This window comes from Dermochelys coriacea, chromosome 3 (assembly GCF_009764565.3).
Source record: "Dermochelys coriacea isolate rDerCor1 chromosome 3, rDerCor1.pri.v4, whole genome shotgun sequence".
Classification (NCBI taxonomy): domain Eukaryota; kingdom Metazoa; phylum Chordata; order Testudines; family Dermochelyidae; genus Dermochelys; species Dermochelys coriacea.
Genome location: NC_050070.1, coordinates 83,386,314 through 83,403,254, shown reverse-complemented (window position 1 = coordinate 83,403,254; position 16,941 = coordinate 83,386,314). Strand labels below are relative to the sequence as shown.

At 41.2% G+C, this 16,941-nt stretch overlaps 1 protein-coding gene across 2 annotated transcripts in view; it reads left to right on the top strand.

The window, feature by feature from the left end:
- SEC63 (SEC63 homolog, protein translocation regulator) overlaps positions 1-16,941 on the top strand; it is a 105,860-nt gene that overhangs the window by 29,023 nt on the left and 59,896 nt on the right. For both annotated transcript variants that reach the window (XM_038395244.2, XM_043510771.1), the window contains exons 4-5: positions 4,371-4,483; positions 12,105-12,166. In XM_038395244.2, coding sequence (XP_038251172.1) covers positions 4,371-4,483; positions 12,105-12,166 — 175 coding nt within the window. The remainder of the gene's footprint in view (positions 1-4,370; positions 4,484-12,104; positions 12,167-16,941) is intronic.

The following is a 16,941-nucleotide window of genomic DNA, read 5'->3' as shown; positions in this document are numbered from 1 at the left end:
AAGATCTAGCAGAGCTACAGAAGCAAGCAGAGCGCATCACTTCACTAGAAGTACACAACTACATCCATAGAAAGTTGTCTTGATGGTTACTGAAATTCAGAAACAGTTGATTGACATAATTTTACAAAACTCATTTAAGAGCAGAAGTTTCACTAGTGACACACACATTATTAGCTTGCGCTTTAATCAAAGGTAAAGAGACAACACTCCAGTTGAAATAAACCAACGAGGTGTGGTAATCAACAGGGGAGATACAGTCACCTCACATGAGGAAGCTAACATCTTTGCACAACAAATTGTGGTGATTGCAAAATAGAAACTGGTGGAAATATTAGTATTATCAGATCATACTGATGTATTTTTCTTACTCTTGCACCATTACCTTGAACAGGACCTCACATCTTTAGTGAATATGGACCAGTTAAAGAGAGAGCTGTAACAGACATTTGTGCTACTTCAGAGGAACACCAGAACATTGTACCAGGACTGTTAGCTGCTCATGTACTTTCAGGCTGTGATTCAATAGTTTCCTGTTTTGGTCCCAGTAAAGGCACTGTGTTGAAGATTCTGTGAGTTGGATACTGCCTCTTTCTGTGGTGACATCAATGCAGCAAAAATTGGCAAAGGTACCACATGAAGACCAAAACTCAGTTCTTTATCACCACCAATTGAAACATTTATAGGAAATGTAAAATGAGCACATCTTTAGGCACATGTGGGAAAAGTGCTTTGATCCCAGACGCACCACTGCTTGATCCACTGCAATATGGATGGATATGTGATGACAGTTCCAAGTCTGTTTTCAAAAACTGTACCAGACGATGTTGTGCTTGCTCCCAGATACTCTGAAGTTAATAAAGTGCTTTTGTGCGGGTAATTCACTTTGTAAATCTGAGATGTGGCTGCAGCAGCAACAAACCAGCATGTACCATAATCTGTGGATGCCAAGGAGGTGTGGTATGTGTGTTGCAATCACCTGACAAAATTAGCATTAGCAATTTGCAGATGAAAACAGCAATGACAAGAAGTGACATGTATTACACGTATTGGGACACTTGGTTGTAGTTTGAATGAGAAAACACTAATAATTATGCTAAAATTATTATAATTTGTTGAATACATTTCTAATTTGAATATTTTTCACATTAAAAAGGGGTTACTGTATCGAATGAAAATTAGTCTCTGCTATACCACCAAGCCTCCTCTTATACCCTTATTATTCACATATGTATTATTGATTTATATTGCAAATACATGCATTTCATATATTAGAACTCTTCTGCTTTGATTTTTTTATGCCACATTTCATCCCACCCCTCACCACACTTCTTGCATAATCTTACTGATTATGCAAGAGGTAGGTTGAGGGTGGGATGAAATGTTGGTCTTTCAACATGCTTAAAAGCGATAGTGTCATCAGGTGGATTCTTAATGTATGATCTTGACATACAAAATAAAAAAGCGTGGACCCTAAAGCAAGGTTGACTACAATGGCTGCTGGACTATCTCCTCTGTTTTCCCAGATGAAAATGGAAAATACATGTTTGCCTAGAGGAATGTTTGTCTGTTTTGCTAAATCTGTTATTATATTCAGTTAGTATTTTTTAGTTTTGGGAAGCTATAGTACTGGGGTGTTCAACAGATGGGCAGTCCTGGCCCTAGGCTGGCTATCACTCTTTGCTCTGCCTCTAGGGAGAAGGGGAAAGCTCCACAGTACAGACTGTTGGCCGTAAGTATTAAAAAGAAAATTCACAGGTAAGAAGGAAATCTTCCTTTTTACAAGCCCACAAACAGTTCTTACATTTTTCAGATGGATGGCAGCATTTTTCTTTTCTCAACTTTGGTCATTAACATTTGACCTGACTTGTGTTCCTAGGGTCTCTTTCAAGATCATGGTGGGAAACAATATTGGTTTTAGGTAAGAAGGAAATTCACTTCTCTTCCTGGAAAATGTTCTTCTCATCAAGGTTCTGTACAGTGGCAAAGTTGAAGGAAATACACAAAATAATATGGTTCCTGGAGTGTGTTGGATTCAAGACAGACATGGTGTCAGGAAAGTTGATCTTAGACCTGTGCTGAGGAAGAATACAATCAGGTACAAGATGATCTTATCTCAGAAGAATGTTAATAGAAGTTGAAGATGGCTATAATGGAAACAAGCAGTGTCACAGAAACAAAAATACAATTCTCGTTGTTGTACCTTATTGGGAATTCTGATATCCCACATTGGCATGCTTCAATGATCCAGAATTCATGTGATACTTGTACAGTAATTCTGGGAATTCCCTTTACATCTTACTGTATCTCATCCATTGGCAGAGAACTACCTCCAGTTGTATATTCTCTGCTCCCTCAACTGGTAAATAAAGAGAATCCGATTTTGTTTTTTAAAGGGATCTTCCTGTTTCTGTTCAGGAAATGAATACCAGAAATAGATAGCATAGCATCTACCGGCTAGAATACAATGGTTCACTGAGGTTGTGGAGCACTATTTCCTCCATGAATAACAGACATGCACTAGTCATGACAATCAGTATGTCTGGGAAAGTATTTAAATAAGTGGAAAGAACATGATTAGCCCTAGTCCAGAAAGAAAATTTCTGGTTCTGGGTGGAGCAAGGTTTCCTATTTCTTTGTGAGAGAGGAGAGATTATCCATTGGTTAGGGCACTTGCTTAGGACTTGGAGACATGAGTTCAATTCCTTTCTCTGCCACAGACTTTCTAAGTGACTTTGAGCAAGTCACTTAGCCTGTCTGTGCCTCAATTTGCCATCAGTAAAATGGGGATAATTGCACTCTGTACCTCACAGGGATGTTGAGGATATATAAATTAAAAATTGAGGTGCTCCAGATACTGTGATAAAGGAGGTGCCATAAAAGTACCTTACATATAGATATGTGCACTACCCATTAAGGGGGAAGATTGGCAGAGTGGCACCTGCACCCAGAAATATCTCACTTATTGAAAGTCAATGTTGTGTGCTGCTGATTGCACAGGTAACCTTAATTCTGGCACTTCCTAACTTTTGAGTACTTGACTTTACAACCGTAATGTTGTTTTAATGTAGTTTATATGCAATTTCTTAAATTTTTGAAAAAGCAAATGGGAAAAAACTGACTTCATCATGTCATGATGTTGACACCCTCATGTGTTATCAGTAGAGTTGGAACTTTTAGCCCCACCACACAGGTCTCTGCTACTAGAACTGACGCGATAGCAGTAGTAAGTGATCATCAGTCACCAGCATTAGAGGGGGATGGGGCACTTTGCGAGTGGATTTGACCGATATTTGCTGACAGAGGAATCCTAAGACTTAGGAATCTTCGGTTCTACTTCCAGGATCTTGTGCTCTAGTGATCACTCTTCTGCTCATTTTCCCCAAGTTTTGACTTTGCAACCCTAATGTTCTCTTTGTGTGTGTGTGTGTGCGCGCACACACAATACAGGATGTTATGCATTTTGGATGTCCAACACTTAAGAATGATTCTGCTTCCCATCCTGTAAGTAGACTGGTATGATGATTCCCTTGTAATGGAATGGGTCTGTGGACCTTAGCTTGAAGTAGAATTGGAAAATATATTTGTCCTTACCTGAAAACTTATTTTATTTTGAGTAATATGGTTCACAGATCTGACATGCCCTGGAAAGAAATGGATCATCCAGAACAGAGATGAAAATAATTATCCAGGAATTTGGGGTTGTCATCATTACTGGAATTTATCATGCTTTGTGGCAGGAGACACTGTACGTTGTCCTCAAAATATAGTTAACACAACATATATGAGTTCCGGGCAATGAAAGCTAGCTAAACTAGAGGGAATTTTGGGGTGGGGGGGTGGGACATTCCACTATTTCCAGTGACTGACAGGTCTGGCTCTACATCCAAGCTGCAAACAAGCTGAGGTACCAATTGTATGATCTGTTGAACTTCTTCTCCAGAGACAGGAAATCTTGAGGTAAGAGCAGATAAGTGTGTCCTGATCACAAGATTGTTCAGATGAATGCTAAATTTATATCAATTGAAGAAAATCTGCTTTCTTTGGTTTTGTTTTGGTGGATGAACAAGATCATTCAGACAGCTCCTTTCAACTCTGTCTTCCAAAAATTTTCTGTGTTAAATTGCAACACAGGATTTGAATTCTGCAGGTTTAATGATATTTGGTTTTTATAAAATGGAAATGCTTTGATTGTATGTTTCAGTATGATCATGAAAGTCGTTTGAATAGAACTCCCTATTCTTATGCTGATTGCAGTATTTTTCTGAGCCAATCAAAGAGAGACGTGTTTTAGAGTACAAACATGGTAGAATAGGCGTCTTTGGTGTAATGTGTTTGGTAATACAGTACTAACATGAAACTTTTCTTTTAAGGGAGCAACTGTAATGGAAATTAGAAAACAGTACCGTGCACTGTCACTAAAATACCATCCAGATAAAGGAGGAGATGAAGTTATGTTCATGAGGATTGCCAAGGCTTATGCAGCGTAAGTTCCCGCCTACTTCACAGAATAGGCGCTTGGGGTGGGTAGGTGGAAGGGAAATCAAAATATAACCTTGGGATATCAGTAGAGACTGACTTTGATATCCTCTATGAATACTAATTCAATTAAATACATAATAAAGGTCAGCTGCTTTTCAGTTTGACAGCTGACTCATTTACTATCCAACTGAATTGTTTCTAGCAGTATCTGTCAATATGCTCCAACATCCTAATTTTGATTAAGCTTCGACTTCACATAGTTGATATGGAGATCTACTTTCTATGATGTAAAGTTAAAGATTGTGTTGAACAAAATAAGTTGTCTTGCTTTAAACTAAATTTCAGAATTGCCATAAAAGGGTAATTATTTGATATCCAAGTTTTGGTTTTGAAGCATCAGTGTACTGTTTCTGTTCATTTTCATCTGGCAATAAAGGTAAATACAACTAAAGAGGGAGAAAGACAGACATTGTTTCAATTCTTTTGCTTTCATCCACTAATGGAGACATCTCATTTTGACCTCTGACTCATTTCCTTTGGAACACTCCCTCACCACTTTCTTTACCTCTAGTGTCTTCTTGCCTGGCTTGTTCTCCAGACCATTGAACTTCATGCTGGCTTATATCTCTGATTTAATGGCCTTCTCAAATTACCCAAGTAGTTTTTAACTGACTCTCGCTAAATCCTTTTTTCACCGCTGCATCGCTTCTAGTCATTCCTCAGCTAACGCCTTTTTGGCTTTTGATATGATGTGTAATGAAGCCTTGGTAGACCACCACCAGAGGATGTAGTCTACATTCTGTTTTAATAAAGGAAATATTTCCAAAATTGAAGTGTGTATTCTAACATTATTCAAACACTGAATCTTAAGATAGGCTTAATTTTCTCTCTCTCATGAAGACCGCCCAAGGATGGTCCTTGGATTGTCTTCATGAGAGAGAAGAAAATTAAGCCTAACAAAGTGGCCTTTAAATAAAGGTTAAAAAGAAGTGTCCTAAATGTTTTATATATGGTAAAATGACCACTTAAGAATAATTGTGTATTAGAAGTGATCCTTAGAGCAGGTTTTGTTGTAGAACAGGAGACAGAGCTTTTACCGGAGCTGGCCCAAAACTATGGAATGAGCTCCTACAGGAACTAAAGACCATCACAAATCTCATCACCCTCTGCCCTAAGTGCAAAGCATGTTCCTTTGATCTTGACTTCTGTAATATAAACATACAGTATGTGCATTTAAAAAAAAATTGAAACGAACACTTCATTACATGCACCTCTACCTCTGGGGAAAGGACAAGAGAACAAACACATGACAGATGTTAGTCACGTTGTTTAATGCACTACTTAAATGCACTAAGATGCTAAGGTGATTGAGCTCACTTTAAGAGCCTGTTATAGGATAGAATAGGAAGACAAGTTTCCGTGTTAAATGCTTTACTTAAATGCTGAGTTATGTCAAAATTCTAGATGTTTAATAGGGTATTTTGAGGAAAGTTGTCCCTTGTTCCAATGGTAAACTTTCTAAGTGACAGTGGCTAGCCAGGTAGCCTGTTACAGATTCAGTAATACCTTGTTTTAAATCACATTTGAAATCTGTAAATTAAGCACAGCTAGAGTACATAACCATATGTTCATGGTGGAGCCAGAGCATAGATACTAGATGGTGCCCAAAAAATTGGTGTCCAGTGAGTAGTCTGGCAGAGGGGGTTTATAAAATGTCCTGCTTTATCTGTATTCAGTGTGTTGCCAAAACTGTGGATTTTGAGTGACTGCTTTTTAAAACGAGTCTGTTTTGTTTTTACTCAGTTTATCTGGTATTGTTTGGACAGCTAGGATTAACTTCCTTAGACTGTGTCTGTGTGATACTAAATTAATGGAACTTTATGGCTGAGAATTTAAACACATGTCAAGATAGTTTTATTTTCCAGAATGACTGTCTTACCCCTTTCACATACATAATTTGTATTTGTCTTAATATAAATTGTGCAGTGTGACTGAGTTTTATTGTTCTGTGGGAACCATAACCTTAAAAATCTTGACTTGTGCATTTAATTTCTCAACCATTAACTTAGTTTTTGTGCTGAATTATGTGCAATGTGAGTTTCAAATGGATGGGTCTCCAGATGTATTTATATAGCTGAACCTTTGCACCCTAATGTGGCTCTTTTTTTTTTTTTTTTAAATCACTTATATACATGAGTTTCAAACACACACAACTTAGTTTTTTTCAGGTTAGAGGAACCTGTCATTGAGCTGCAGAACTGCCTTGAAAAGCTATAGCTGTTGGGGGTGCATGAGTGATCTTGCATGAGGTTGATGTTAACACTCCACTCTGTTTAAGGAGGTGCACCTTCTACTGCCCCAGTGCCTTCTATGTAACAGAGAACTAAATGGAATGTGCCTTTATGTCCATGGGAGAGATTGTTGTAGTCTAGTTCTTTTAATATTTGTAAATAGTTTGTGTTAGTGTAGAATAGAATAGCATGGTGTGTGTAGCTGCCTGTTTGGTGTATCCTGAGCCCTGTAAGTGCATCAAGAACTGCACTTCCTACTCTTCAATAATTCTGCTCATATTTGAGCTCTTATGCATGGCTGAGCATCTCTCTGTGTCATTGTGCAATGTGCCACCCTTTACATGAGAAGGGAGAGACATCCGAAGCTAAGACGTACTTGGCTTCTTAAAGCCTATAACCTATTACTCTGGAAAGTCTCTTGGTAGGGACTATACCAGCCTCCATGTCAAGGTCCTCTAAGGTACATCCAAGGATGCAATTTATCATCCAGGGATCAGTGCCACTCTCCGTATTGAGTCAGCTAAGCCAAAAGTGGCATTAAAAACCTCTCATGGATGATGCCCAGACTACTCACTGGACACCAATATTTTGGGCTCTATCTGGTATCTGTGCTCTGGTTTCACTTTTGCAGGTCTCTTCTGCAGTCCCTCAGGGTGAGAGAATGGAGAAAAGGAAACATTTGGCCTCACTAGTCAGCCATAAGCAGCATCAGCATCATTCTTCCTCCTATCTACATCTGACAACGTGGGGGCCCTAGAGATTCTTGACCTGCACTAACATCACCTGCCTTCAATGCTTCTTTGAAGCCAGATGTTTTGTCACTTATAAATCTGGATAATTCACCTGTGCAGACGCTGGTAATGCCATCAGTATCTCCATGCCTGAGGACAGGTCTTCCATCGAGGCTATGCCTCTGTATGCAGTTTGACTCAACAGTTACTGACTGGTTTCCATCCAGAATGTCCTGAGGAAGATGGGATCCCTTTGAAATTGAACCTGGAAGGCCCACTACCTTGTTTGATAGAGCCTCATCACCTTTCTTTGCCTAAATACAGAAGTCTGGAGGGCTCTTGTTCAGGGCCTTCTCCAGCTCCTCTTGTGGCCATACAATCAGGACTCCCTGCTGGAAGTTGCCAAGCCTAACCTCGTGCTGAACTCAGCACTGTCATTAACACTGGCATCAAAGCCCTTTCTAGTACCCTTCTTTGCTTGACACCCCTGCCTCCACTGGTGTTCATTTTTCAGTTGCTGCCAAATTCGGCACCACTGGATCCACAAGAGGAATTGCTTCTATCATATGAGTGGGATGAGACCCCCCACTCTGAGGGATGGTACGAAGCTCCTGTCAAAGAATGTACGAATAGTATCTCACTGGAGGATCAGATTGACACCTCATAATTTTCTCCACCTGATAATCAGAGGCAATTCAATTGCCTTTGGAGAGAATGTCTAGTACCTTCCAGTATCAAGTGGATGTGTTGGCATTGGAGTAACTTGATCCCGAATTTGATATTTTCCGACTACAAACTAAAGAGAAGCAGGCCATCCCTATCATTTCAGGTGTCCTAAATCTGATCAAGGATATTTTGCTCTCTCCTTTTTTCCTTTCTACTAGCACCCAAGGGAGCTCACGGGATGTGCCGTGTGCCAAGTGAGAGGCATCGGTTTCCACTCCAGCACCCTGGAGCTAATGCCATGATGGTTCCCCAGCAAAGGAGGCAGCCAGAGGTAACAAAGCTTCTCACTCTACCCCTTCAGAAAGGGAAGAATGCAGACTAGGTGCCTGGGCAGAACAATTTAAGAAGGTACCTTGGGTTAAGATCTGCAAGCCTCCTGAATCCCAGGAAAATATTAGACCTTCCTTTCAAAGGCATGGCTTCTTCAGTGGCAGGACTGATGATACTGGAAAAGATTACCACAAAGGTTGCTGCCATATCCTTGGGCATGACTCGGTCCATGACCTCTTCCTACCTGTCATGTCCTCTCCAAAAGCGGTCCATGTCTCTGCAACAATAGCAGATGCAACCTCAAGGGGGCAATGATTGCCTTCTTCCAAAATGGCTGTTGGCAAGCTGTCATAACAGAATAGGAGTCGGATACCTTATTATACATCAGCTCAGTCTGGGACATCCGGTTCCAAGCAGCAGTTTTGATGGAATGGTCAAGAGTTGCGCGATGAAATCTATTACTGCTCCATTCCTCCCTCCCTTCTCTCTCCTGTTTTTACATTGTCTGGTGCAGGTTACTTTAGATTGTTGGGTACCAGACACAATCCATGATGGTTACTCTATTCAATTCTGCACCAAACCACATTGCTTTCCTCCTCCTCCTCCCTCTCTTGAGGGACCTATCTTGTAAGAAAATCCTGCTAAAAGGAAGTGAGTCCCCTCCTACAAAAGAAAGCCAAAGAGGGAAATGTCAAGAAATTGATCAAAACATTCAAGTTCAGGATGCTCACCCCAGGAGACATCATTCCTTACTTATTCAGGGGGATTGGTAGGTGGCTTTTAAAGGAATCCTACTACTTTCTTGTGACAATCAAATGCACACACCTCAAGTTTCTCAGATTCCATGTGGGCAAAGGTTGTCATTACCATTTCAGAGTCCTTCCATTAAGATGATCTACAGCACTGAGAGTCCTTCACAAAGTCTCTCTCTTATTAGTAGCTACATATCTCAGATGCCAGGGCACGTTCAGTTATCTGTACGTGTGCTACTGGCTCCTAATAGCCACTTATATCACAGAAGAGAAATCCGGCTGACATTACATGTGCAACCTCTTGCAGTCTCTGCTAATCAGCTGAGAGAGAAACTCTGTGCAGATTGGACAGATGAATCGCCTTCACTGGAGCAATCCTAGATTCCACAAGTCGGGGCCTTTCTCCCAGAAGAGATTTCTAAAAATAAGACTCCTTGATAATCCTCAAACACGCAGTACAAACCACACAGTTCTTAAGACTCCTAGGCCTGCGAGCTTCCTTGAACTCTGTTGCATCTTTTGCTCATTAGTATGGCCCTACAGATTCACAGCTGTGAAATTAGACCTCCCCCATGAAATCCTCTTCCTCCTCTCAAATAGCTGGGGCAGGGATGGGGGAATCCAGCTGGGGGCTCCTGCTATTCACTGGGCTCCAGCTGCTAGTCTGCCAGGCTGGGGAGGGATGGGACTTTCTCTTCCCCTGCACGGCTGCTCTTGGGGGGAGACAAGACTCACTTCCAGGTACCTCCCTAGCTGCAGGAAGCTCTGCAGTTGTGCTGCCTTTAGAGTTGGACTCTGAGGGCAGCAGCCACAGAGATTCTTGCAGACAGAGGAGGTTCCTGGAAGTGGATCTGATCTCCCCCATGCTGCAGGGAGTGCCCCAACCAGGGGTTCCTAGCTGCTAGTCCCAGCCAGGCTGGGAGGGGACAGGGCTTTGTCTTCTCCTGCCCGGTTGCTCTGGTGCGGAAGGTGGGGAAATCAGACCCTCCTCCAAGTACCTCCCTGGGCTGCAGGAAGCACTGCGGCTGCACTGCCTTCAGAGTCCAGTTCTGAGGGCACACAGAAGTTACCCTCAGTTTTGCACACACAGATAAGAGGTCTCATGATAAATTCCTGCTGACCTGGAGCAAACCCCTTGTATGTCTTCTCTCCCGTCCCCTTGATACCCACAGTTATAAGGAAGATGAGGTTCAACAGAGCCAGCAACTTGATAGTATCAGTGAGACCAGGCCTGCACCAGTACATCTTCTGCAGGTGGCCAGGAAACTGTCATTACTGCTGCCTCTGTCTCCAGACCACCTACCTCAGCAGAAAGGGAAGGTCCTACATCCAAACTCAGAGACTCTTCCTCTAGCAGCATGGAGGAGATTAGTTTACTAATTAGCATGGACTGCTTCTATACATAGAGGATTCAGGCCATTATTTTACAATTTAGAAAAACTTCTGCCTTGAAGTGTTATGAATCGGGCTAGTCAAAACATTTCCACTGAAACTGTTTTTGACTTAACACTTTTTTTTTCCTGAAAAGTTTTTGTTTTTCAATTGAAAATTTTGATATTTTTGTCAAAATATTTCAGCTGAAAATGAATACTTTAGCCAAAACTGGAAGTTATAATTTGCTCCTCATGTGTCCATTCTCCTCTAGGGGCTAGGATCTCCATCTGGACTACATCTGCCATAGTGCAACACAGTCTCCCCTCTTAGAGGAAGCTGTGCATGAGAGAATCCCTGGCTGTAGTCCACTGTGGGAGGCATAGTCTAGTTGTGGTTCCAACCAATAGAGGAGGATGGGAAACATGAGGAGCACACTACAACTCACACTTTTGGTTGAGGTATTTGAATTTTCAGTGTAAAATTGAAATTTTATGTGGACAATCAATTAAAAGGTTTCATTTTCATCAAATTTTTTTGCAGAAAAGAACTTTTTTTTTTTTTTTTTTTTTTTCTGGATTAGCTGTACTTGTAGACAGAAATGGAAATGATTTCCCATTTGGAGTGATAGTAAAGACACTCTCAAGTGGAAGTCCTGTTGTTCTAAAGTATCTGTTACCCCTTAGGTCTCAGGGTTCAGCCTTAGCCTCCTTTAAGGTTCATTTGGCAATATCTGCGCACCATGATTTTAAGAACAAACCTCTTCTTTCAACCCATTGTGTTCAGGTTCCTTAAGGGTATAACGAATGTTTCCCTACCATCAGAGAGAACCTCCAGTGTCTTGGTACGTAAATCTCGTTCTACCAAATCTGTGGACTGTTGGTTTGAGTGCCTCTGCTGTTCCCAGTTGAGGTAGTATCTCCTGGATACTGCCTTTTAGGTAGCCAGGTCCCTCATCTAATTTCATAAGTTAAACCAACACTTAAGCTCTGCGTGGAAACCCTTAGGCAGCAAATGCAGACTGTGTGCTCTTGGTATAAAATGTCACATTCTGCATTAATTTAAGTGGGCTAGTTTCTTCAAAAGGCTTTTGTTTTAAAGTACATGTAATATCACCAATACCTACTTTGCATTGTTATGAATCTTCTCTGGCTTTGAGTGTTGAACCTACCTTTATTTTGGCAGCATGTATTGATGTATAGCTTTTAAAGCTTATACTTTCCCCTCTCTGTCTCCTAAGTAACTGAAGACAGTACTACAGAATTCTGTGCCTTTCCAGGTGTGAGGAGCTGAAGATTAAGCTTAGAATTCAGATTCCTGTCTTCTCCTTTGTCATACATTCTACTACTTTTAGGCCATCAAACCAAACCAGCTCTCAAATATACTTAATGGGGCTTGATTCCACTTTTTTTTTTAAATCTATTAATGATGCGGAGAAACTTACTGTACTTTCTACTAACTTGCTAACTTTTCTTTAAAATTAGTTTAACTGATGAAGAATCTCGAAAAAATTGGGAAGAATTTGGCAACCCAGATGGGCCACAAGGTAATAATTATAAGTGATATAATTTTTACTGTAGCTGTTTTACCACAATCTGTGTAGTCTCAGTCCAGCTGAGTCAAACTCATTTCTCAATGTATGTAAAATACATTTTTTAATTTGGCTGAAGGAACTTGTCAGTTCTCACAATGTAAAATTTTAGTAATAAGGGTTCTAGGATAGATGGGGAACCCAGAGAGGCTTTGCTAATTTAGAATTGTTGTTAGAACTTTGTTTCAGACAGCTTGCCAATTTCAGTAAGTATCCAGAGAGAATTACCAGTAATTAACAGAATAGAGGGAATGAGGTGCAAACAAAAAATGTAATCTTTTTAGTTGTCTTATAAACATTTCAAAAACGTTTTCAGTGTCAGTAATCTGTTTTCAACAGTTTATTTATAACCTGAGGATCTGCTAAAGAGAAATTATAGCTTATAATGAAGTAAACAGCTTTCTGTAATCTTTAAATGTATGAAAGGAGGTCTTCCATTAAGTTGGACAATGTTATTACAAAAATTCATGCCTGTACACTGTTATGGCTCTATACTGCCAGCACTTTGTTATAGAACTCCCATTGAGGTCAGTGGGAGTCAATGTCCTGACAGTAGAGTCTTAAGGGTCAGATTCTGCCACATTTACATTAAGGTGCTACTTCATAACATGAGTAAAGGTGAGAATCTGGCCCTATATAAGGTGCTCAAAGTAATGTTAGAACTGGTCACACTTTGCATTGTAGCATTAAGAGTACTAAGATAATTTCCACAACAAAAACCTTTTAATACAAATTTAAAGTGCAATAGAAATATGAAAATGTCAGGAAACTTTCAGGTAAGATTTCCCATACTAACAATAACTGTCGTCCTTGGAAGTACAGTATATGTTACAAGGTGATAGGTGAACAAGGTCAGCAAAACAATAAAAAGAACCCCCCCAAATTTACCTTATCCCACAAAAGGTGAGTATGTTACAACTCTCTTCCCAGGTGTGATGGGGGCTCAGAGGACTGGGCAACCTTGTGGTTAGTGCACAGATACCTCTCTCCTGCAACCTGTCCACCACCCTTTGCCTTGGCTTATGAGCACTTTTTAACCTGTTCCTCCAGTCTTGGAGCATGGTCAGCAGCTCTGGAGGGGTAGGGCTACCTGGGCCCAGTATTGCCTTTTAACCCCTTCAGGCCCAAGGTGGGGTTTGTATACCCCATCACACCAGGCTCCAATAGTAATGACATTCCATCATGTATAGTGTGCTTCTAAAACCTAAGATGCCACACTTTCCACATTTCCAAATACTTCGTACAGTCTGGAATGTGACTGCTAGGGAAGCCCAGAGCAGGTCTAATTTAATGCTGGCATTGCAGCTACCTGGGTAATTGGCTGCAGATGCCATCAAAGACTCCTCTCACTAGAGAAGATGATGTCAGGACTCCTCCAAAATGACTCCAGTAGATCACAAGGCATTGCTACCAAAGACTGAAGCCCTGTGAGTGGCCCCTCACCTCAGTTTCCCTCTTGAATTCACAGTAAATCCAATACAACCTGTCCTCAAGTACATCATGGTTTATTAACCGAGCCACACTGCAAAAGTCCCAAACCAAAAGTCCCACAACATAGTCGACATCAACTCCATGCACGCAATCTTTAAAAACCCGGCTCTGTTCTCACCATCTTGCTGTCTTCCACCAGACCTGGACTCTTTCAGTTGTCCTCTGTCCCTCCACCAGGATAGCCAACCCAGGCCTTCCTTCTGGGGCACAACCCTGCTCTTCCTAGTGGGAGCTCATAGCCTTTCCACAGGAAGCCTCTTCTGGTTCCTGTGGGGACCCAGCTTCATGGCAATGAGATGCTAGTGTATAAGCCCCTTGGCTGCTCCCTCTCTTCAGCCCTCTGCTCCAGCTTAGAGGCAGCAGGCATCTCCCTCTGCTTCTCTTTTCTACCTTCAGCCCTCAAGCCCTGGTTTTCTCAGCCAGCAAACCCTTTGCTGCTTTTTGTGCTTTCAGCCCTCTCCCAGGAACCTCTCTTCCTGACCAAACCAGTCTGCTCTGACCCTTTTAACTCACTCTTATGTCTCTTGTAGCTTCCCAGATGCTGCTCCACTCTCTTAATTAGCCCAAACAGGGAGTATCTGAGCTGGAATAGGAGAGCTGTGCTCAGTTTCCTTTAGTGGGCCAGCCATCCTGTTATAAGTTGCTACTGATTTTATTTTGGGAAGGTATGGAAATGGATATTGTGTGGATATATCATGAGCTTGGAGACTTAGACTTTGCAGAAGACATCTGTCTTATAAATAAATCAGTTGAAGACAGATTTTCTCTCAAAATCTGCCAGGGAAATAGGTCTTATCAGTAAATCAAAAATTGAAGTTATGAACATTAATTTACCTGCTGATGATTTTATCTACTTGGAAGGTGAAGCCTTGAGAAGCTGTTAATAAATTTATTTTTCTGGGTAATGTCATTCACCATAGTGAATGTTTGATGTAAAGTCCAGAATAGCTAAAGAAAGTGTTGTATTTCAAAATCTCAATACTGTATGGAACTCCAGTGTGATTAGCAAAAAGACCCAATTTAAGATCTTTAGAAGCAACATCCTAAGCATCCTTGTATATGGAACAGAGTCCTAGGGAAAAATGAGTCCATCCAGGACAAACTGAACAGCTTTCAATGCAGGTGTCTGCATAGACTATTCAAAGTAAAATGAACATCTAGAATAGGTAATGAAGAGTTCCTAGAATGGGCACAACTACATACAACAATGCAAGTAGAAAAGAAGAAGATATGGACATATTTGGGATATCTTTTAAGAATGTCTGATAAGCTACCTAAACTAGCATTTCATTGGCAACTCAGCAAGAGATGGAGAGGCTGACCGGAGGCATATTCCATAGCACAATAATCGCTGAAGTGGCATGATTAAATCTCAATATAAAAGACCTGGAAAAACAAGCCCAGCAGAGTGGTGATTAGCACTGTTTGGCTTCTGCCTTATGTATTTGATGGTGTGGGATTGATGAGGATCTAATGTTGTTTGGCAGCTTAAAAAAAAAGTAGGGCTAGCACCATGTGACCAGCCAGATTACCACAGACCATTTGTGGTTGATAACTATAGTTTGAGAGCCAATATTATAATGCATGTCTACATGAGGCAAGTTGAGGTGGTTTGGAAACATTTAAATGAAAATTTCTAATTTTGGTTAAATGCAAAGTTACAGGTGAGAACTAACAAACCTTGTTGTTGTTTTTGTTTTTTGTTTTTTTTTTTTTTCCTACTGCCCAGTTCTTCCCCTCAGTCATGGCTAAGTGTAATGTTTCCCACTTGTGGAATGCAATGTTGTTGCTGGAGACTTCAGGAGTGAGTCCTGTCCTTCTACTCAGGCCAGCAGAATTACTGCCTCTGGTGGGTCAGTTTCTCCTGACCACTTTGTTGTAAAACATTTTTATTCCTTTTTGTTCAATAGCAAATTAATTTAAGCTTCTAGCTTCTCCCCTGCGCCAAAGAATCACTAAAACAGTGAGTTTCTAACTGTCTTGTTTTTCTAGTACAGCACCTGTTGAGCAAGCTCCTTTGTCCCCCACGGTGGCAGCAAAGAAGCCTTGTAAGCATTGAGCAAAGTCCAGAAGATGCTATAGGCAGCTTTTTAGGATCCTTGGAGATCTGCTTTGCTGCCACAAACAGCCAGTAGTTGCTCTGCCAGTGCATGAGGCTTTGAGTTGCACGTTCGTGCCTGGCCCTTGAACCTGTCTGAAGCCTTTCTCCACCATGGGAAGGTTTGATCAAGAGTATGAGGATTACCTGTTGCAGCCTGCACAGAGTAACTGTCAAACTCCAAAGATTTCAGGTGCCAAAAAAGCAAAAGCAGATCATCTTCATTGTAAGCCAGCCAAGTGAGGAAATGCTACACATAAATTTCATTCTCAGTTATAGCCATTCACACACAGATTTTTCTATACTTAGAAAGTAAAATGTTTAGTGGCAAGCAAGTGGCTTGTCATCTAGGGGTATGATTCTCGCTTGAAGTGAGACGTCTTGGGTTATGTCCTGGTGAGACACTTTGTGAGTGGTAATGAGCAATATCTCCTAACTCAGTGACTACAAGGAAGCTGTGTTACACTCATGCATAGCAATCAATCATATCAGATCACTTCTGTATCCCAATGTATAGGTGTGAGGATGTTTGAGGAAACATTGGCAAAAAAAAGTAGCTGAACATGTAGAAGCTACATCCCTCACTATCAAAACCAGCAGAGCAATCTATTGGTCACTAACAACAATGCTTTTTTTGCCTCTGTCTTCACGAACAAGGTCAGCTCTCGGACTACTGCACTGGGCAGCACAGTATGCGGAAGAGGTAACCAGCCCTCTGTGGAGAAAGAAGTGGTTCAGGACTATTTAGAAAAGCTGGATGACCACAAGTCCATGGGGCTGGATGCACTACATCCAAGGGTGCTAACGGAGTTGGCAGATGTGATTGCAGAGCCATTGGCCATTATCTTTGAAAAATCATGGCGATTGGGGAAGGTCCCAGATGACTGGAAAAAGGCTAAGGTAGTGCCCATCTTTAAAAAAGGGAAGAAAAAGGATCTGTGGAACTACAGGCCAGTCAACTGCACCTCAGTCCCTGAAAAAATCATGGAGCAGGTCCTCAAGGAATCAGTTTTGAAGCACTTAGAGGAGAGGAAAGTGATCAGGAACAGTCAGCATGGATTCATCAAGGGCAAGTCATGCCTGACTAATCTAATTGCCTTCTGTGACGAGATAACTGGCTCTGTGGATGAGGGGAAAGCAG